Raw genomic sequence first — 20,071 nt, 5'->3', positions numbered from 1 at the left:
CACGTATGCAATTGGATCAAAAAACATTGAAAATGCAAAGTTAGTGTACCAAAACCCACATCGAAAAAGTTAATGGACCAAAATCAAAACATGGACAAGTTATTGGACCAAAAAACTTATTTTCCCAACTTAAAATCCACGACTTCTATGTTTATATAATATTTCATGAGATGAATTTTGAGTTTATTCAATAATAGTATATCATTTGAAATCCATTCTATTTTGTATTACTAATGTCTAAATAAGATATGCATTTAAAATTTGATCTATTGTTTCATCGTAAAAAATACAATCCAAATTCATGGATTTCAAATTGATCCCCCAAATGCAACCTTATGGCACCTGATAAATTGCTTAGTATTATTTTATTTTTTTTGAGAAATCAAGTATGCTTAACTGGTAACTCTGATGTGTTCAAGTACATGAAAAATCATTACAGTTAAACGATTACATGTTTTTTTTTCAATCACCCATTTACTCGACCAACAATCGGGAACCAACGTAAAAAGCCTACTTATTTCCCCAAACCTCGAATTGCAAACACTAATAAATCCCAAAGTCAGAAATTAAGAAAAAGAACCACAAATAAATCAACAATATATAAAGAAAGACATCAAATACTCGATCAATTGACAACTCTACAGTTGAGGCGTATCTCAGTTCCACCACCCCCAATGCTACTCATTTTGATCATGGACTTGACAAATCCCTCAAAAAATTCTTGCTGATTTGAAGCATATTTGGTGACCAATGCCTTGGTTGTTGAAGTTGTAAGCAAAGCCTGGTCTGAGGAGAAAATGGACTTTCCTTGAAGAAGCAATTTGTAGTATGCATTGTCAAACACTGTTGGTGTGGAGTCCAAGAAAGAGCCTGCGTTATTAACCTTGTTGTGCACTGGGCAAACCTGCCTTAAACTCGCAGCAAATGTCGGATTCAACGAGGGGTCGACGTCCGTTTTCTCGTTGAAGTTGTGGATTCTGTTCTGGAAAGATGAGCAGTGGGAGAAACCAAGTGTGTGCCCTCCTGCATAGTATGCAAATTTACCACATTTTGCTTGAAACACTTATTTAGGCAGTAGCATTGATGGAGCAATGACAATGGTAACAATATTACTAGTTTATCCCACCCCTAGTATTAGAATCATGGGACTCCATAATGACTATAATTACCTGATAATGCGACTAAATCGTCAACGGCGAGACCTCTTTGTGAGAAGCTTTGTTGCAATTGAGTTATATTGAAAGTTGGAAACGGTAATTGTCTTGTATCATTTCCCTTTGAAATTCTTCCATCTTTTCTTCCATTTGGTACATCCCAAGTGGGACCTCCGGACTAACATATACAATCATACATGACATGAAATAGCCATTAATACAAATAAGCATTAAGCAGTTCAATCACATATTTGATTCATTTGTATATATAATATATATGTCATAAAACTGATGTCAAGACATCTGATCATTTTAAAATAGCAATTGAGATACCTTTTAGAGGGCAAAAATGTTTGTTTCTGGCAGAGACTGCAAACTTTAGTTTGAGTTTGAGAATTCAAAGCAAATTTACTCCAAACAACAGATCGTTATGTTATACTTTAGAAAACTCGGTATAAAAATTTTCTTTCGAAAGCTCACAAACATTAATTAATTATCCATTAATTCACTGAATCTTACCATAATCAAAATATGTTTTAATTGACACTAAAAACATAACTAATTTGCACTCACAAGGGCAACAGAATCCCTAGCAGCAAGAGCCAAGATATCAGCACAAGAGACCACACCAGGGCACTTCTCCTCTATTTCTTTCTTTGCATGATCTATTACGTAAAATGCATGCAACGATATATTTGGTGGCCCATCCTTTTCAGCTTGGTTCCCTCCCTTTGAATCCAGAAGCACAGAACCATCACAACCCTTCAAAAAAATTTGAAACTCGACGTTGTTGTAAAAATATTATTCGAACTTCATAAATTATATAGCACTAAAACTTATATAATATGTTTAATACTATACCCTAATGAAGCAGTCATGGAAATGCATCCTGAGTAGAGCTGCCGGGACTGTTCTATCATTCAGCAGTCCTTTCTTCACATATTTGGCGACCGTCGACTCGGCTCCGGGGCATGTTTGGTGATAGTAATTCACACTCAGTGCGTTTAAACATGTGATCAATGTTGAAGAAAAGAGTATAACAGAGACCAGAAACTTGGATATGATCTCCATATTATATGAATTAATTGAGCTTGATATTGTTCTCGTTGATTAATATTTTGACATGATTGAATGGTATTTATAGAGATATCTCATGCATGAAAGTACGATAAAATTAAAAAATAAAAAATGGCCCTCTCCACTGTTTGTTGGCATGTTTGGTGGGCTAGAACCACTACGAGAATTTATTATAATACGATCTAGTATTGTACGTGTATTATTAACTTAAGTATGAATGAAAATGCGAATTCATAATTATGATGCGAAATTACAACTGATATATCATATATATTTTGAGTATCTCGTAAGTATGAAAATGACCAGACAAATTCGTTTGGTTTTCTTTGCTTAGAAAATCTCTTATTCTTATTTGAGAATGAATTATTACTCCATCTTAATTGCTAAGCAATGACCATTCATGTTAAACTTAAAAATACAAAATTTAATTAATTTGTCGCACCTTTTAAATCTAGATAAAAACTGATCATATGATGGTCTCACGAGTACTCAATTTTGTGAGATAATCTTATATTTGACAATTTGGGTTCAATTATTAAAAAAATATTATTTTTTATGCTAAAAATATTATTTTTTAATTGTAATAAGAGTATAGTTGACTCGTTTAGGTCCGTGAGATTTAAGAGTAGGACCTATAGTAAATAAATAGGGATCTTGAAACTTAAATCAAAGGAATTTATTGTTATATTACAATTAATGAAGTATGAAATTTTTTTAAACTTTTAAGTACTTGAGCAGAGGGAAACCCATGAAAAAATAGTACAAACTAAACTTGTTCTTTTAGGTTTGAAGTACGACCACCCAACCGAAGATAATTCAACTGATCTTTTGTACTATGCTTATGGATCATGTTAAATGCAATTATTAATCATACGTACATAAATTAGGGGGAAAGCAAAGCTCTTTGGTGGATAGAGTTCAACAAATAAAGTTCATTAACTAATTTTACAAGCCTTTTTGCTTTTCTTTGACCCCATTCATAGGATCATTAATCAAATATATATATATAATCATTCTCATACTTCTAACATTTCAATTTTAGGTTAGTTATTCTTTTATTGGCATCACATCTCTCGAACTATGTATACATATAATTTATTTATTTATTCAAGAATATTTGGATTACAAATTACATATTATAAAAGCAAGGATGACACCGAAGAAACAGATTCATATAGGGGTCATAAATGAAGAACTACAATCAATTTTAAACTATATTGTTTTAAATTATTCTTTATTAAATTTTTAAATTATAGCCATTACTAAATTGTCACTATAATTATTATAATATTATAACTACGTCCTCTTCATTTTATGCGTCCATGAAGAACTTCGCATTTTGTTTTGTTTGAAAAATTTGAGTATGAACATGAAATAACTGGTAGGGCATTTAAAAAAAGAGAGAAATAAATGTAGGAGATTTAAGATATATTTTATTATGACTGATTCAAACTTAAAATAAATCAGGAGATTTTAAAATAATGGATTTTTTTTTTGAAGGCTAATAATAATATTAAACCATATGTCTTTAGTTACAATATTGCTAAGCCAAAATGGTATGTCACGAAAAGACCAATCTACAAATGAAGGGAACTCAAAGAGTCAAAATCATGGATTTGAAAATGAGCTAAAGAGTAAAAGATGGTCCTAATCCTATAGATTAGTCCATCCCAATGGAGCAAAGACGTGTTTGGAGGATGAAAAGGATAAAATTGGGGAGTGATACCAATAGAGCATCAACCAACAAGCTCATCAAGACATACAAATTAAAGAATGTATCAGCTTATAATTGGATCGCGCTAACTATGAATCATGAAACCACAGTCGAAAAATGAAAACAAAAACGCTCATGGAGCAAGGGCCTGCCAAGTTAGTCTACAATATCCTACTGTTAAAACTACTGATAACCCGAAAGATACATATTTCGTCTATAAATATGTTCTCACACAATAGCCACAATGTTTGAATAATTAAGCACCTCCAGCAGAAGCATTCATCGGCCCATTAGATCGGAATCCACGGCCCCTGCCACGAGTGCCTCTCCCCCAGCCACGACCTGCACAGATAGAAACAGACAGAGTCGGGATGACCAAGATAGAAGAATGTTCCACATGAATACGACTTGAAAAAAGTAATTACTCAAAATATTTGTTTGTTTACAACTATTAACCAAAAATACGAAGTTATCAAGTGCAAATGTATTCCATAAACTAAAATACTATCACCCTTCTTCCAAAGTGGTAAATGGAATCCCAGCTTTCATTTGATATAAATTAATTACTTTGGAACTGGCAAGATGGATACATAAAACGCCACAACAGAAAAATGGCTGTGCTGGCCAACTACTGCTGAAGCCATATGGGAGAGCAGCATCAAGTGGGACAATTGAACAGACAAGCAACAAGTATAGTACTACAGCCTACATCTAGATCATTGGCGACAACCAATAGACATAAACTGCTGAAGATGTGAATCTAAATGATACAGTTAACGATCAAAAGAAAAATGAGAAATAGTACCACGAGGAGCTTCTTGATCGTAGCCTCTAGCATTGTACTGGTTATCCACCTGAGGACCATCATACCCTCCTCTTCCACGGCCACGGCCACGGTAACCATAACCTCTGCCCCGTCCCCTGCCCCTAGAATATCCACGATTCCGTTCATAGCCTCCATCCTCATACTCGGCTGATGCAAAACCATTCCCTAAGCAATCAAAACAACAGATACATCATAGGTGGATTCAGAGTTAAACTCGACTTTCCACACATACATCACAATACAGCAAAAAGAACTGCCATAAACATTTAAAATTGTTTCATATATTTGAAGAAACGGTAATAAAATGTTTAGAAACACTAAATATCTTTTCAACATTAGGTACAAAACAAGCAGCGTTAGTGATCTAAAATTTTTAAACTAAGAGGCGTGATCAAACAAAAATTATACCAGCTGGGGCTCTGGGCCTCCCCCTGCCCCTCCCCCTACCAAATCGGCCTCTTCCTTGGGTAGACGGTGATCCCTCTGCGTAAATAAACTAGTTCAAACAAATATCCTTGAGCGGAAATATGAAGAACAATCACAGGTAACGAAATTTGACACCTCCTCCATCATAGTCGAGCTCTGTTGCAACCTTAACCTGGTCAGCTGGTATGGGTGGTTGGTACCTGCACATCACAACAAATAATTGTCCCACTTCCACAGCGACAGTTACGTAATGAAAGACTTGGAAAAAGCTCCTTTTGCTTTACAACTAACGAAACAAGAAGCAAATCTTTAACTTTTATTAAACTTATTGTTTGTTCCTCAAGAAATGCGAAGAACTAGTCAAAGTAGGAGTGGTTTATATATTTTAAAGCTGGACAAGGAAAATCAAACAGAACAGAACAGTAATTTTAAAAAACAGAAAATTCTTAAACCAGTTACCCAATATTTTTCTTATCCAACTCCTTTTTCGAGAGAGTAATCGTGACCATCGAAACTTTCCTTGTGGTTTCAAGCCTGTAGTATAAGCAAAGATTGTCAGAAAGGCTGGCTAGTCAAATGGTCACATTTGTGCAATCTCGACGTGAGGACATTTTAATTCAAAAGCATCTTTCTTTCAATGAGATTTTTTGGTACAAATTACAATAAATTTGAAATGTCTTACGTTTGGAGACCTTCTTCCAATGGTTCCCATGTGTCAGTTATATCAGTGGATTGAATTGCGGTAATTTGATGCAGACCAACAATTCTCCTCTATTTGACAGACGATGAATAGTAATTTTGGATCAACACCCCAACCATAAATAATGGATAACCGAGAAACAAAATAAAATCATTGAAAAGGACAACCTTGATTAACTCCACGATTGTCACTGTTTTATTGATGGCTCTGCCCATTGCCTTGAACACTATTTCATCTGACTCCTTCTCCTAAGTTGCATTAAATGATAACTTGAGAATGATAAACACTATAGGTAAGCATGTGCCCAAAGAATAACCTTGCCCAGAAATAAAATGCAAGGAGACAGAATAGCACGAAAATCCCTTTGGATTTAAAAAATAAAGAAAGAAAGCCATATAACCGATGCATTCCAAACAAATTACAATAGACTAAACACTAGTTATAAAAAAAATGCAACATCTACTGCGAAAGTAATCCTACGAATTCCAAGATATACACTGTTACTCCACTAACGTTGTCTAATAACCAAATCCATATATAACCTCCGAAAGAATGCAATAAAAAGAAAATGCGTAATAACAAAGCCACGAAATCTGACGAAATTTTTTTTCATGACATCAGATTAAATGATTAAAAAATCTAAAAAATAATACAAGATCACGTGCAAATGCAATAATATAACACTCATAACATCTAGAGTTAAACAATCGCCGAGGATGGGCAAGTATTTTTATATTCACCACTAACGTCACCAAAGGCCCAGAATTCCTTCAATTCGTCACACTCCAAAACAAATTGAACCAAACAATTAAAAAAAAATAGTAACTTTGACATATAACAACATCAACAACAACAAAAAGAATACATAACGTGCAAATATGAACACCTGAAGCAAGCTCATGGCATAAGTGATGTAGCTCCGCATCCTGCCTTGGCTCGTAATTCGAATCTCGTTAACATCAATCGTTGTCTCCACCTTAGGTTTCTCCACCTTTTGATACCGATCCATGTCCACTTCAACAGCAACCAAAAAAAAAAAAAAAGAAATCACAAAAATTGAAATAATTGTTCGCATATCAATCCGCAGATAAATTAAATAAAGAAAAAAAAATCCAAAGCAACAGATCTAGAGATATTCATTGCGGATTCCTTTCCAAATTTAGAACGATTACAGTAACAGATACAGCAAAAAAAAAAATTTAACCTGAAAATGTACGCAAGGATAAGATTTTCAAACTCCACGAAAGACAAGCCCTCGTCTCTGGCTGAGTTTCTTCGTTACGTGCAGACCGCCGCCCTGCAATCTCCTTAGCTATTTATAGTGGCTGTGCCCTAGCTCACATTTGTACTTTCTTTCTATATTTTAATAGAAAAATCTAGGGGGAATCCGTTTTGGGATTAAACCGCAGCCTCATATTTGCATGCTAAATTCTGTTATAGTTGACCTCACCTGGGGCTGGGATACGTTCAGGCCACAAAGTTTCATATTTTAAAACAAAAACAATAATAATACAAAGTACAAGCTTTAAAGCGTACGGGTCCAATCAGGTTTGGTTTTTTAAATTTATATTCAAAAAACATTTCTCATTATTGAATTCGATTATTATAAAAGTTTTAAGTTAGTAAAAATGTAATCTCAGCTTGAGATTTTCAGTTATGTTACCTATTGTAGAGTTTTAAAAATTCAATCCAAGCTATAGGCTATGATAAACTAATGAAAATTGAGAACAGAAAAAATAAATGTTTAAAAACTTAAATATTTAATGTAGTATGTTGATGACATCCCAAAAATTCCTTCGTCATCTTTATGAATCCTTCGACTGTTCTTGCCTGAAAATCATGAATAAACCGGTTAGGGGGTGCCAGGATTTCTCCCGGCATGACCCCTCCGTTGCCTAAGTCAGGCAGATAAACATGGGAGAAAAAATAGAAGAAAATTGTGAGAGACATCATGGGGAAGAAAGTGCAAAAACTCCCTTCCCACGTTGTATGTATAATCACGAAGAAGCAATATATATAAACTTCCCTGTCATGTAGATCGTGGAAGACGTGTACAGGTGTCAGCCCACACATGAGAGAAAAAGACCCATGATTGGAAAACTTCATCATATCCCATGGGTTTTACCCCATGTGATAGGTGGAAGCACATGATTGGTCAAATTATGGGGCTCACATCAAGGGGTAATGCCCATGGGGTAGGATCGAAGGATCTCCTATGATCTGATGAGATGTGACCCATGATCTCCTAATATTCGTCAAGTGCAAGCCCAGATATAGATAGTGAATATTTGTAAGGCTCATATCCAATAATAATTATAAGACATCACTTACCACCAATAACCTGCTTGTTATCATAAATTCCGGTCTAAATTCATGTGAAAAAATAAATATATCCCGAGATATCAGACGATATCTCGGGATATATCCCATGACATCATATGTTTTAAAATTTAGAAAGAGCGAGGATGTTAAAATTTATAAAGACAATATGTGATAAATATATATTTAACTTATTAAAACAAATGAGTAGCTAGTTAGATCTAACCCTCAACCCAAATAGTCTATGGCAGTGTTTGTGAGAGATTTTTAAAAGCACTTCTCAGCTTTTACGTTAACAAAAATTTAAAATTTTGTGAAATTTTGTTAACGAAAAGCTGATAAATACTTCTTAGAAGCTCTCTCAAACACTATCTATATCTCCTTTTCAGGCACTTGTTGCTAAAATTTTGACTCAATCCAAACTTACTTTTTATCATGATCAAGACGAGTCGGGTAGATGATTTTCTTTGATTGACTACTATAACCAAATACACAAAAATAAAATGATTTTTTGATTGACTTTTATAACCAAACACACTCTTTTGGCCATAATCTAAACGCCCCCAAATTTAAACTTTTCTTTTTAAAAAAAAAAAAAATTACTTCAATTTTATAACCGTGTTTTTAAATTGGCTACTCTCATGAAAGAGTGTAATATTTCGAACAAGAGTTTTTATTCCACATAAACGACAGCAAATTGTACAGCATGATACAAGGAAGAGAAGGAAAGTTCTCGGTTTTTCACACATCATTTACTCCGAAGAGTACTGAGACCAGAATCCTCACTACTACTTCCTCTGCCAATGCCATATTTATTCACCAAAGGATCTATTACCCTTCTCCACTCTTCATAGCTCAGCTCCGAGCCCACGTCTGTCAAGGGTAATCCGTTCACAAAGAAGAAAGGCGTGCCATAAACTCCTCGTATGCAACCGTACTGAAATCAGACAAGGTGGTAAAAGATTGAAATGTTGTCAACAAGTAGATATCAGCAAAGCTAAACTTCATAAATTTTTCGCAAGTGCACGATTGTACCTCGAAAGAGACTCTTGTTGCGTGGTCGGTCTTCGGGTCTGTAAAACCAGATCTGATCGAAGAGAGGTACGATGTTCCAAGTGCATCGGTCGCAAACTTTACCATCTTGTCCACCACGATTGATCTCGATGCGTTGAACGTTGCTGCCCCATATAAGCTTTTCTGTTCAACAATGTAAATTTCAGTACTCCCAAAATTCTTGAGTTTAAAGTACCTTGTATGACCTTAACTATTAAGCCCGGGACAACGTCAGAAAAATGGTATTCCACATGATTCATAGTGAACTGATTCAGATATAATTGTACATGATTCAAGTAAGCAGGATTCGGAAATTTTTCAAGAAGAGATCAAGTAGATCAGTAATCGAATCAGTAATCACTCCAGGCGAACAACAAAGACACAAAATTCACAGTTCGATCAACCCAAAAACTATACTAAATTTATTAATTACATTAATCTTCTTTCATATCAAAGCGACAAAAACAAGGCGAAAAAATCCGGAACCTTTGTCTATATTTGATTTTGATACACACATTGTATAAAAAATAACTCCACCTGATGCTCGAAAATCTTTTCCAGCACATTGAATGTGGCTGAGGCGTTCAGTTTGTTGACGACATGCAACAAACGGGAAGACACGAAAGCGTTATCATGATAACTGCATTTTTAAGAAATATATCAGACAAATTCAAGAACACAAACGCGTTCACTGTGGCTCGAATTTTGCCCTGAACATTCTTAATTGGTCAAATTGCATAACTTTGGCCTATCTGAGAATCTGCACACACCACAATCCCAAAGGATCGCCCATCAATTTGCACAGTCCACCCAAAATTTTGAATTGAACCCGACATTTTCAGTTTTCAAAAACAAGTCATATATAGGTAAAGTTACGAGTTTTATGCCAGATTATTTTCTGTATCAACTACTAGAATGCAACCAGAAGGAATCCCTCCTCAAAATCTTAACCAAAAAAAAGAACCCCGAAAGGAAATCAAATGACCCAGAAACTTACGGCAACGGAAAAGTATAAACAACAAGAGCAACGGCAGAGCCGTAGTGGTCTAGGGCTGTTTTGAGAGGTGACCAAGAATCCCGAGTGTCGGGGCAAACCGGGTCGAAGAAAGCTTCGATCAAGATTGATTCAGAACTGGCAGGTTGGTCGCCGAACCAAAACCCTTCTTGCTTCACCAGAGACTGGGCCGGAGCTTCGATTAGGAAGGAGCATATCCATAGACAAAACAGCACAATACAGCCACGATATCTCGTATCATTGCGCAAGAAATCCATGTTTTCAAATCTGGGTTTTTTCGAATGGCTATGTTTTGTGTGCCGTTTGAAGTAGGATGCAGAGTTTGCAACACAACACCTGTACTATTTCTCCGAATGCAGCTAAATCTGAGTCTTCCATGTGGATTATTTTTGCCACAAAATTGCAATACTGAAATTGTGTGTGTGTATATATATATATGCCTGTTTTTCATGGGTTGTGGTCTGTTTTATTCTTCTGGGGCCATTGTTTCTTGGCCCATATCATATGACCCAATAATAAGTTTCTGGCTTTTGCCATTTAATCCTTCTCCTTCGCCCCAATACAATGCAATAGTCCAAGTTTCCAAGGTACTTGCCATTGGAGGATTTCAAACTTCAATTCCAAGTTTGAAACTTTTCACCTTATTTGAAGTTTTTATTTAACCCCATCTTGTATAATGTAGTTGATATTTACCCTTTATTTTTAGTTATTTACTCTCCGCTTATAAATAAATTTGACACATAAATTGTAATGTAAGTAACACAAAATATAGTGTAAATATCAACTCTTTTCGTTTAATTTATTCATTAGAGTTATCAAAACCAGTTAAATCATCCAAGTCGGTCCCATTCCATCACATAAAAAAATGATTTTGTTTGACAATTTTCCGACCTACCAAAATCCAAAATTATGGGTTGAGGACCCCCGCTAAACCAACCTCATAGTACCACTCTTCTATAATAATATTTTAACAATATTTTGAAAAATATTAATATAATTTTAAATCCAAATTTCAATTTTTTTTCTCCAAATAGGAATTTACCGAAGTACAAAAGATGACTGTGAGTTCCAAATATGAAAAATCACGGTACATTTTAATAATCTCTTCTTTGTTGTCCATCAACTTCCACGGTGCCTTTCCTCATCATAGCCGCGAACTCATCGTAATTAATCCTTCCATCCTGTGCAATAATTCTTAGAATTCAATCATCCTCTATTTCCCATTAAATGTGAATGCAAAAGCAAAAGTACACCATAGATTTAAAAAAATAAAATAAAAATATAGATGCTTACATTATTAGTGTCTACATCCTTGATGACTTCATCGATTGTAGCATCATCTCCCATTCCATATTTTTCCATCGCTTGTCTAAGCTCATCTCTTGTTATAAATCTGGTTGATATATCCAATATATTAATTTTTCAAGAAAATGGAATTGGGTTAAGTAAACCACTTAGCATGGCTCAAAAGTACTATATATTGACTAGGAATAAACCCAGATGATGTGCATGCTAATTCAAATAAAGAGCTCTTTAATTTGTTTTAGTTTTTTGGTTTTCTTTATATATGATAACATTATTTGAATTTAAGTTTGGTGTTAGCTACATTGAGATTATTCATTTAGGTGGATTCAAAGTTTTAGAAGTTAATTAGAGGATGATGTGTTACTAAGGTTTATATTTGAGACGAGATTTCAGGTTAAAGATCACTCGATTATAACAATATCTATCATAGAGTTAGAGGCCGGCGTTTGTATATATATACCCGCTATTGTCCACATCAAAATGCTTGAACGCCTTGAACAAAATCTCTTCTTTCTCGAGTCTATGCTTATGCATAGTTGCAGTAATGAACTCGATGTAGTCTATAGTTCCATTCCTGTCCACATCCGCCTGCATACGTTCAAAACAGGAATCTCATGAGTCTTAAATGATAAGATTAATATAAAATCTATGGGGAGACTTATTAATTAATTAAATCAGTGTTACATATGCATATGACCAAAAGCATGCATGCACATGGTAATTTAGATGCGATCGATATATCGAAAGAAATTCATACGGCGTCCATCAGTTGTTGTATTTCTGTTTCGCTGAGCCTGGATCCTAGCTTAGTTAAGCCAGTTTTGAGTTCTTCATATGTGATTGTACCGCTTCTGTCCGTGTCGATGTTGTTGAACATTTGTCTCAATCCCTTGAGTTCTTCTTCAGACTGCAGGCTTTCTGCCATTACCTTCAAAGAAATATTCTCAATATATATAGTAGCCCCAAATGGTTGGTTAATTAATTAGGAGCCAGATTTTCCAATTTTTGGAAGTTAATTATTTAGCTCAAAAATGTAAACTTTGATCATATATATATAATATATACCTTAAGAGCAAGCTTCTTCAGCTTGTTCATTGCCCGGAATTGCTTCATCCTGATCAATACAGCACTGTCAATTGGTGCATCGGATGCTTCACCATCTTTTTGCAGCCATGGGTGCTCTATTATTTAACATATGATAAATTATTATATTAAATTAATATAATGCTCGTTTTCAAATTAAGATAAGATATTTTTTTTCTAAAATACCAAGGGCCTCAGCAGCAGTGATCCTCTTTTTGGGATCTTTGGTCAGCAATTTTTTGAGGAGATCCTTTGCGGCATTGGATATAGAAGGCCAAGGAGAGCTATCAAAATCTACGTGATTGTTCCTGATTGCTTCAAGTATGCCTCTCTCCGTTTCTGGAAATTAAATTAAATTAAATGCCATTTTGATACAGATAAAATAAATTATATAATAATATATTCGTCCCTTTACTAAATATGATTGATAAGAATAATCTTTAAAAATTTACCAGCCCAGAAAGGAGGAAATCCACATAGAAGTATGTAGAGTATGACTCCAGCACTCCACACGTCTATCTCCTTTCCATAGCTTCGTCCAAGCACCTCCGGCGCGATGTAATACGCGCTTCCGACTATCTCTCTATAGGTTCTTCCTTAAAATAATTATGTGCATGAAATCATCCGTCACAAAGAGTTCTATGTTTGTTACTTTGCGATTTCGGTCTTCTATATTTTTATATACTAGAAAAGTGCACGTGCGCTGCACGTGGATGACTAATGGTTGAAAACATGATCACGAAATTTAGATATTGTCTAAATCCATTTAATAATACTATTTTTAGGAAAACGTTGTGCATTACAATAAATAATATATATTCACCTATCCAAATAAGACACTTTTCAATCCGTGTTTTTGTGTGATCTTGATGTAAGGACAACTCTCTTCAAATAAAAAAAAATACTTCATTCGTCCTAATTATATAGACCTATTTGTTCACACGGATTAAGAAAAAAATATTGGAAAACAAATTATGTACAAACTCCTCATTCTATCCCTATTTAATGTATTCAAAAAATAATTGCATAATTTTTAAGATATAGTTAATAAATGTATATTAGTCAAAGAGTGTAATAAATATTATTATACATTTGAGACAAAAAAAAAAACATGACCTACATAATTTGGACATATAGAGTATTTTTTCCATTAAATTAATACTAATAATAAATAAAACCAATAAAAATAATGGTAGTGTTATACATGTACACGGATTGTTATACATCGTTGAGTTACATATTATACTTAAAATTACATGATTATCCCAACACTTTATTTGGAAAAAAAATCTTTCAAAAATGTATTAGGGATAATCATGTAATTGTAAGTGTAATGTGTAAACGTGTAACTCTCCATGAACATGTAGTATTATCCTAAAAATAATGTAGGACCGATTGTATGACACTTACCAATAGCTTTAGCTGGTGGTGACGGTGCAATTCAAATCTTTTAAACTGCACAACAACTCAAGCTCTATGCCTCGAAAAAATTTCTTAATTAAAAAAATGATCGTATTAATGTTAAATAAAAACCCTAAAATTGTTATTAAATTCAATATCACTCATGTTTGTGCGAAATTTTCAATCATTTAAAACCTTTCTCTATTTTTTAGAGTTACATAATAGAAATAGTTAATTTTATGTCACATTGATTCTTCTGTAAATTAATATTGATGAAAATTAATTTCATGGGAAATAAAATTTCTCATGATATATATGATCAATTAAATAAATATGTGTAATAAAAACACATATTTTAAAACAAAAAATATAATATGTGTTTTAAGAAAAAAAGAATCAAACGTCACATGTAAATTTTTTTTCCTATAATTAATATTATATTATATATAGTCTACATTAAATTCAAAAGTAGAAAGTAATTTATATCATTTAAAACTTCTCATTAATTTATTTTCTATGAATAAAATTGAAAATAAATCAAACTAATAAAATTAAAGTGCAAATAAATGTTAGAAAAATTTACAAAAGCACACTTAAAATTCACATGCTCTTAATACTCAGTTTCATTGGAAAGACACACTAAAAAAATGACATATATTGACATATTTTAAAGGGCACTTGTGGATTTTTTTAAGTATTTTTATTTTTTTTAATCTCTTTATTCTACTTGTGGCTATTAGGCAAAAATTATATGTAAAGGTTGAAAAACAAAAAAATCTAGAAGCCAAACAAAAAATATAGACGTCTTTATATCATTAATATCGAAGTAAAAAATCAAATACAAGAAAATGAATGAAAAATATATTTATATTTAGGAAAATGAGAAGGAAACAAAAAAATACATTACAAAAAATGGATAGTCGGTCATAATAATTAACACACATTATCGAAATAATTAAATGCAAACACACGCTTCGAATGCATCAATCAATAATCCTTCCATTATACATCAAATAATTAAAAAAAATTAGATCTTATTTTTGTATTAGGAATATCATTTTCTACTAAGCACTCAAACTACAAGGTTATCAAAATAAGTAGAGTTAAGTATACTATTAATGACTATATTAATTAGTACATAAAATTAAATGACATGCACAACAACCTTATGAACCACAAATAAATTATAGATAAAAGAATAAAATATATAAATGAAATTGAAAATAAATCAACTAATCAAATTTTATTGCAAATAAACTTTAGACAAATTTACAAAAGCGCATTTATAATCTACCTGTTTCAATACCCAGTTTCATTGGAAAGAAACTAAAAAAATGACATTTACTGACATATTTAAAGGCACTTGTGGATTTTTTTTTAATTTTCTAATTTTTTATTCTATTTGTGGCTATTAGCAAAAAATTACACGTAAAATTAATTTTTTTAAAAAAAATTAAAATATGGAAACCAAATTGAAAAAATTTAGACGCCTTTATATCCTTCATATTGAAATAAAATCAAAGACACGAAGATGAAATTAAAATTTATTTATATTTATGAAAAGGAAAAAAACATTAATTTCACAAAAATTAAAGTGGGTAGTCGATTATAATAATTAACACACATTACCGAAATAAATAAATGAAAACACAAGGATCCAATTACCATGCATCAATCAATAAACCTTCCATTTTACATCAAATAAGAAAAAAAATTAGCTCTTATTTTTCCTAGAAATATCATTTTCCACTAAACATTAAAACTACAAGGTTATGAAATTTGGTAGAGTTATTTATAGTATAAATGACTCTATTAAGTTTGTGCAAAAAATGACATAAACAACCTTACGAACCACAAATAAATAAGAGGGTTAAATTAGTTACAAATCAAACTCATATATTTATAGTTGTAGTATAGATTATATTATTATATTAGAGTATAGATTATATTATTATATTAGATAAGGGTAAAATTGGTCACAAATAAAATTCATATATTTATAATTATAGTATAGATTATAGTATTAGATTATATATTAGAGATATATAGTAGAGAAATTAAATAAAATAATAAAAAACCAAATAATAAATAGTAGGTGCACAAAATTATCATTTTTTATTTGAAACAGTGCATATCAAATAAAAAAAGGCCAAATAATAAATAGTAGATGCACAAAATTTTAATTTTTTATTTTAAAAAATGCATGATATAATTTTTTTAAATGAATTACTTAATTAGTTGAAGAGACACATAAATAGATAATTGAAAAAACACATTAATTATGTAGTATTAATAGAAAAGGGTAGACATGTAAATTCACAACCACAAATAAATAAGAGGGTAAAATTAGTTACAAATCAAACTCATATATTTATAGTTGCAGTATAGATTATATTATTATATTAGATAAGGGTAAAATTGGTCACAAATGAAACTCATATATTTATAGTTATAGTATAGATTATAGTATTAGATTAGATATTAGAAATATATAATAGAGAAATTAAATAAAATAATAAAAAAACCAAATAATAAATAGTAGATGCACAAAATTATCATTTTTTATTTGAAACAATGCATATCAAATAAAAACAAGGCCAAATAATAAATAGTAGATGCAAAAAATTTTAATTTTTTTATTTTAAAAAGTGCATGATATAATTTTGTAAATGAATTACTTAATTAGTTGAAGAGACACATAAATAGATAATTAAAAAAACTCATTAATTATGTAGTATTAATAGAAAAGGGTAGACATGTAAATTCACAACCACAAATAAATAAGAGGTTAAAATTAGTTACAAATCAAACTCATGTATTTATAGTTGTAGTATAGATTATATTATTATATTAGATAAGGGTAAAATAAAATTGGTCTCAAATGAAACTCATATATTTATAGTTATAGTATAGATTATAGTATTAGATTAGATATTAGAGATATATAATAGAGAAATTAAATAAAAAATAAAAAAACCAAATAATAAATAGTAGATTCATAAAATTATCATTTTTTATTTGAAAAAGTGCATATCAAAACAAGGCCAAATAATAAATAGTAGATGCACAAAATTTTAATTTTTTTTATTTTAAGAAGTGCATGATATAATTTTTTAAATGAATTACTTAATTAGTTGAAGAGACACATAAATAGATAATTGAAAAAACACATTAATTATGTAGTATTAATAGAAAAGGGTAAACATGTAAATTCACAACCACAAATAAATAAGAGGTTAAAATTAGTTACAAATCAAACTCATGTATTTATAGTTGTAGTATAGATTATATTATTATATTAGATAAAGGTAAAATAAAATTGGTCTCAAATGAAACTCATATATTTATAGTTATAGTATAGATTATAGTATTAGATTAGATATTAGAGATATATAATAGATAAATTAAATAAAAAATAAAAAAATCAAATAATAAATAGTAGATTCACAAAATTATCATTTTTTATTTGAAAAAGTGCATATCAAAACAAGGCCAAATAATAAATAGTAGATGCACAAAATTTTAATTTTTTTTATTTTAAGAAGTGCATGATATAATTTTTTAAATGAATTACTTAATTAGTTGAAGAGACACATAAATAGATAATTGAAAAAACACATTAATTATGTAGTATTAATAGAAAATGGTAGACATGTAAATTCACAATTAAACTCACATATTTATATATGTAATAGATTATCATTTTTTATTTAAAACAGTGCATATCAAAACAAGGCCAAATAATAAATAGTAGATGTACAAAATTTTAATTTTTTTATTTTAAAAAGTACATTATATAATTTTTTAAATGAATTACTTAATTAGTTGAAGAGACACATAAATAGATAATTGAAAAAACACATTAATTATATAGTATTAATAGAAAAGGATAGACATGTAAATTCACAATTAAAACTCACATATTTATAGATGTAATAGGTAATTCAATTTTAGTCCTACATGTTCCGATTTTTGGTAATTTCAGTTATTTTTTTTTCGAAAATGTTTACGTGACACTATACATGTCAGCTTAACATCAGTGTCACATCGGAAAAGGACTAAAATTGCCAAAAAATAAAGATAGCGAACTAAAACTGAAATTTGAAAATATAAAAGAGTAAAACTGAGATATGAAAATATAGAAGATCAAAATCGCAAAGTGACGAACCTACCAAACCAGAAAAAACAATTTTCCCAATAATAAACATTGTGCGTGTGTGTATTTAATTAAAAAACTAAACTTGCAAAACACAAAAGGATGGGATGAAGTGAACTAAACTAGCACGATCGAATAAATAAAGTCGCATTTGCAGCAACCATTATTACTTGCCTCCGAAGCATGCAAATATTTGGATTAAATTAAAGCAAACAAAACACAGATGACGAACCAACTGCAACGTCATTAATTAATAATCAAATACTTCAAGAAAGGATTAACAAAATTTAATTATATCAAATGTTTAATCAATTAAAACATTGATCACCATATCAAAACTCTATACTTAAATACGGTATATTAATTAATTGGAAATGTTTGTTAAATATTACCTTCTTCAATGAAAACAGAGAGGCCAAAATCAGTAGCCATCAATGGAGAATCCTCAGTCGTGTTCACCATCAAGAAATTCTCGGGCTTGAGATCTCTATGCATGACCCCCATGAAATGGCAAACATGAACCACGTTCAGAATCTGCATTCCGATCCCGGACGCTTCTTTCTCTGAGTAGCTCCCCTTGGCGGCGATCCTATCGAAAAGTTCGCCTCCGCTGCACAGCTCCATCACCAAATGAAGGTGTTCTGTATCTTCATAAGCCCCTTTGAACTCCACGATATTGGGCTGTCCCGTGAGATGCTCAAGGATCAAGATCTCTCTTCTCACATCTTGTATGTCCTTTTCGGTCACCAGTTTCCTTCTGGAGATGGACTTGCATGCGTATTTGATACCAGTGGCCTTTTCTGTGCAGAGATAGGTGATCCCGAAGTGGCCTCTGCCGAGTTCTTTGTCGAGATCGTAGAGTTTGGTTATGTCCGTGTAAGGCTTGGCAAGAATGGGTCCAATATTATTGGAATTAGGTGGCCTTTGCGTGGTCATGGTCGTGGCCGTGGTGGTGGCGATTCGTGGAGGAGGAGGAGAAGATGGTTTCCACGGCGGTGATGCTGGGGCGGGGCGGTGCTGCGGGACGGAATATCGGTGATGAGGGGGAGGTGGTGGCGATGATGATATTGGGATGTCTTTGAATTTTTTGAGTTTGGTGAAGCACAATCCCATTTGGAATAAGTGTTTTTTTTAGAGAACAAAGTATGAAGGGCCGGGTGGCTGCTAATAAAACTATAAAAAATTTTGATTAGAAAGTTTCGAAATAATATCTACATACAGTTTTTTAATATTTTATTGATTTCAAAGTTTCGAAATACTTAAAATAAATACGATGTTGAAAATTATTAAATCATCATTCTATCAGAAATTTTTTTAACAAGAATATTCTATATTTTGTCATCAAATTTCTTGGATGGGGGGATGCGTGTGCTCGTCATCTGCTTTTTTTTTTTGGGTTCTTTGCTTTGGTACCTCTCTTTCTTTTCTTTATACTATTTAGTGTAATATACGGTTTTATTTATTTATTTATTTATTATTTATTTATAATAATTGTTTGTGCAATGTATATGTATATAATTATGAGTGAATTGTGAATAAATCCCTAAATTCAAACCTAACTTTTTTATAAATCCCTACAATAAAAATTCTTTCTTAAAACTTCCTAGGACCACCAAACTTGGTCAAATCCAATGTTTAATTCATGTACCCAATTTATGCATTTATATACTTCATTTATGCTATTTTTGTGCTCAATTATGGTACTTGAATCATCCGCAAAATTGGTATCAGAGCTTTAGGTTAATTATTCAGACTTTATATTATTCGTTAATTCATACTTTTCTTTGTTGAGGAGAAGATTTTCTACAAAAGATAACTTCAAATGAAGGTTTGAATCAAGAG

General features: G+C 31.7%; 4 protein-coding genes across 4 annotated transcripts; all 4 read right to left on the bottom strand.

The window, feature by feature from the left end:
• Positions 1-418: 418 nt before the first annotated feature.
• On the bottom strand, positions 419-2,248 carry LOC140880345 (peroxidase 64). The gene is made up of 4 exons (XM_073284700.1): positions 2,016-2,248; positions 1,728-1,916; positions 1,170-1,332; positions 419-1,023 (listed from the first exon to the last, which is right to left on the bottom strand). Exons 1-4 carry the CDS (start codon positions 2,223-2,225, stop codon positions 626-628), a joined length of 960 nt encoding a protein of 319 aa, XP_073140801.1. The 5' UTR covers positions 2,226-2,248; the 3' UTR covers positions 419-625.
• A 1,749-nt stretch (positions 2,249-3,997) lies between these two features.
• Positions 3,998-7,355, bottom strand: LOC140880346 (uncharacterized). The gene is made up of 9 exons (XM_073284701.1): positions 7,102-7,355; positions 6,784-6,911; positions 6,065-6,145; positions 5,880-5,968; positions 5,657-5,731; positions 5,333-5,397; positions 5,180-5,254; positions 4,751-4,936; positions 3,998-4,287 (listed from the first exon to the last, which is right to left on the bottom strand). The coding sequence occupies exons 2-9, from the start codon at positions 6,904-6,906 to the stop codon at positions 4,202-4,204; spliced, it is 780 nt and encodes a 259-aa protein (XP_073140802.1). The 5' UTR covers positions 6,907-6,911; positions 7,102-7,355; the 3' UTR covers positions 3,998-4,201.
• A 1,516-nt stretch (positions 7,356-8,871) lies between these two features.
• Positions 8,872-10,669, bottom strand: LOC140884846 (uncharacterized). The gene is made up of 4 exons (XM_073291726.1): positions 10,267-10,669; positions 9,807-9,909; positions 9,252-9,413; positions 8,872-9,153 (listed from the first exon to the last, which is right to left on the bottom strand). Exons 1-4 carry the CDS (start codon positions 10,539-10,541, stop codon positions 8,965-8,967), a joined length of 729 nt encoding a protein of 242 aa, XP_073147827.1. The 5' UTR covers positions 10,542-10,669; the 3' UTR covers positions 8,872-8,964.
• A 602-nt stretch (positions 10,670-11,271) lies between these two features.
• LOC140884700 (calcium-dependent protein kinase 29) lies at positions 11,272-19,342 on the bottom strand. Its single transcript, XM_073291541.1, has 8 exons — positions 18,622-19,342; positions 13,125-13,268; positions 12,859-13,011; positions 12,655-12,770; positions 12,347-12,517; positions 12,050-12,177; positions 11,578-11,677; positions 11,272-11,465 (listed from the first exon to the last, which is right to left on the bottom strand). The coding sequence occupies exons 1-8, from the start codon at positions 19,340-19,342 to the stop codon at positions 11,379-11,381; spliced, it is 1,620 nt and encodes a 539-aa protein (XP_073147642.1). The 3' UTR covers positions 11,272-11,378.
• Positions 19,343-20,071: the final 729 nt, after the last annotated feature.

Source organism: Henckelia pumila, chromosome 2, assembly GCF_033568475.1.
Source record: "Henckelia pumila isolate YLH828 chromosome 2, ASM3356847v2, whole genome shotgun sequence".
Taxonomy (NCBI): Eukaryota; Viridiplantae; Streptophyta; class Magnoliopsida; order Lamiales; family Gesneriaceae; genus Henckelia; species Henckelia pumila.
This window is presented reverse-complemented; position numbering and strand designations above follow the sequence as displayed.

What these genes read in the sequence shown, in the direction of transcription:
- LOC140880345 (XM_073284700.1), bottom strand. Translation starts at nt 2,225, where the DNA reads ATGGAGATCATATCCAAGTTTCTGGTCTCTGTTATACTCTTTTCTTCA. An exon ending in CTAGGGATTCTGTTGCCCTT is followed by an intron (nt 1,333 to 1,727) that starts GTGAGTGCAAAT and finishes TGTATATGTTAG; the next exon opens with TCCGGAGGTCCCACTTGGGA. An exon ending in CGATTTAGTCGCATTATCAG is followed by an intron (nt 1,024 to 1,169) that starts GTAATTATAGTC and finishes CATACTATGCAG; the next exon opens with GAGGGCACACACTTGGTTTC.
- LOC140880346 (XM_073284701.1), bottom strand. Translation starts at nt 6,906, where the DNA reads ATGGATCGGTATCAAAAGGTGGAGAAACCTAAGGTGGAGACAACGATT. An exon ending in CAATCGTGGAGTTAATCAAG is followed by an intron (nt 5,969 to 6,064) that starts GTTGTCCTTTTC and finishes TCTGTCAAATAG; the next exon opens with AGGAGAATTGTTGGTCTGCA. An exon ending in GCTCGACTATGATGGAGGAG is followed by an intron (nt 5,255 to 5,332) that starts GTGTCAAATTTC and finishes TTATTTACGCAG; the next exon opens with AGGGATCACCGTCTACCCAA.
- LOC140884846 (XM_073291726.1), bottom strand. Translation starts at nt 10,541, where the DNA reads ATGGATTTCTTGCGCAATGATACGAGATATCGTGGCTGTATTGTGCTG. An exon ending in GTTTATACTTTTCCGTTGCC is followed by an intron (nt 9,910 to 10,266) that starts GTAAGTTTCTGG and finishes TTAAAAATGCAG; the next exon opens with TTATCATGATAACGCTTTCG. An exon ending in AAAAGATTTTCGAGCATCAG is followed by an intron (nt 9,414 to 9,806) that starts GTGGAGTTATTT and finishes ATTGTTGAACAG; the next exon opens with AAAAGCTTATATGGGGCAGC.
- LOC140884700 (XM_073291541.1), bottom strand. Translation starts at nt 19,342, where the DNA reads ATGGGATTGTGCTTCACCAAACTCAAAAAATTCAAAGACATCCCAATA. An exon ending in CTCTGTTTTCATTGAAGAAG is followed by an intron (nt 13,269 to 18,621) that starts GTAATATTTAAC and finishes AATTATTTTAAG; the next exon opens with GAAGAACCTATAGAGAGATA. An exon ending in AGGATGTAGACACTAATAAT is followed by an intron (nt 11,466 to 11,577) that starts GTAAGCATCTAT and finishes ATTATTGCACAG; the next exon opens with GATGGAAGGATTAATTACGA.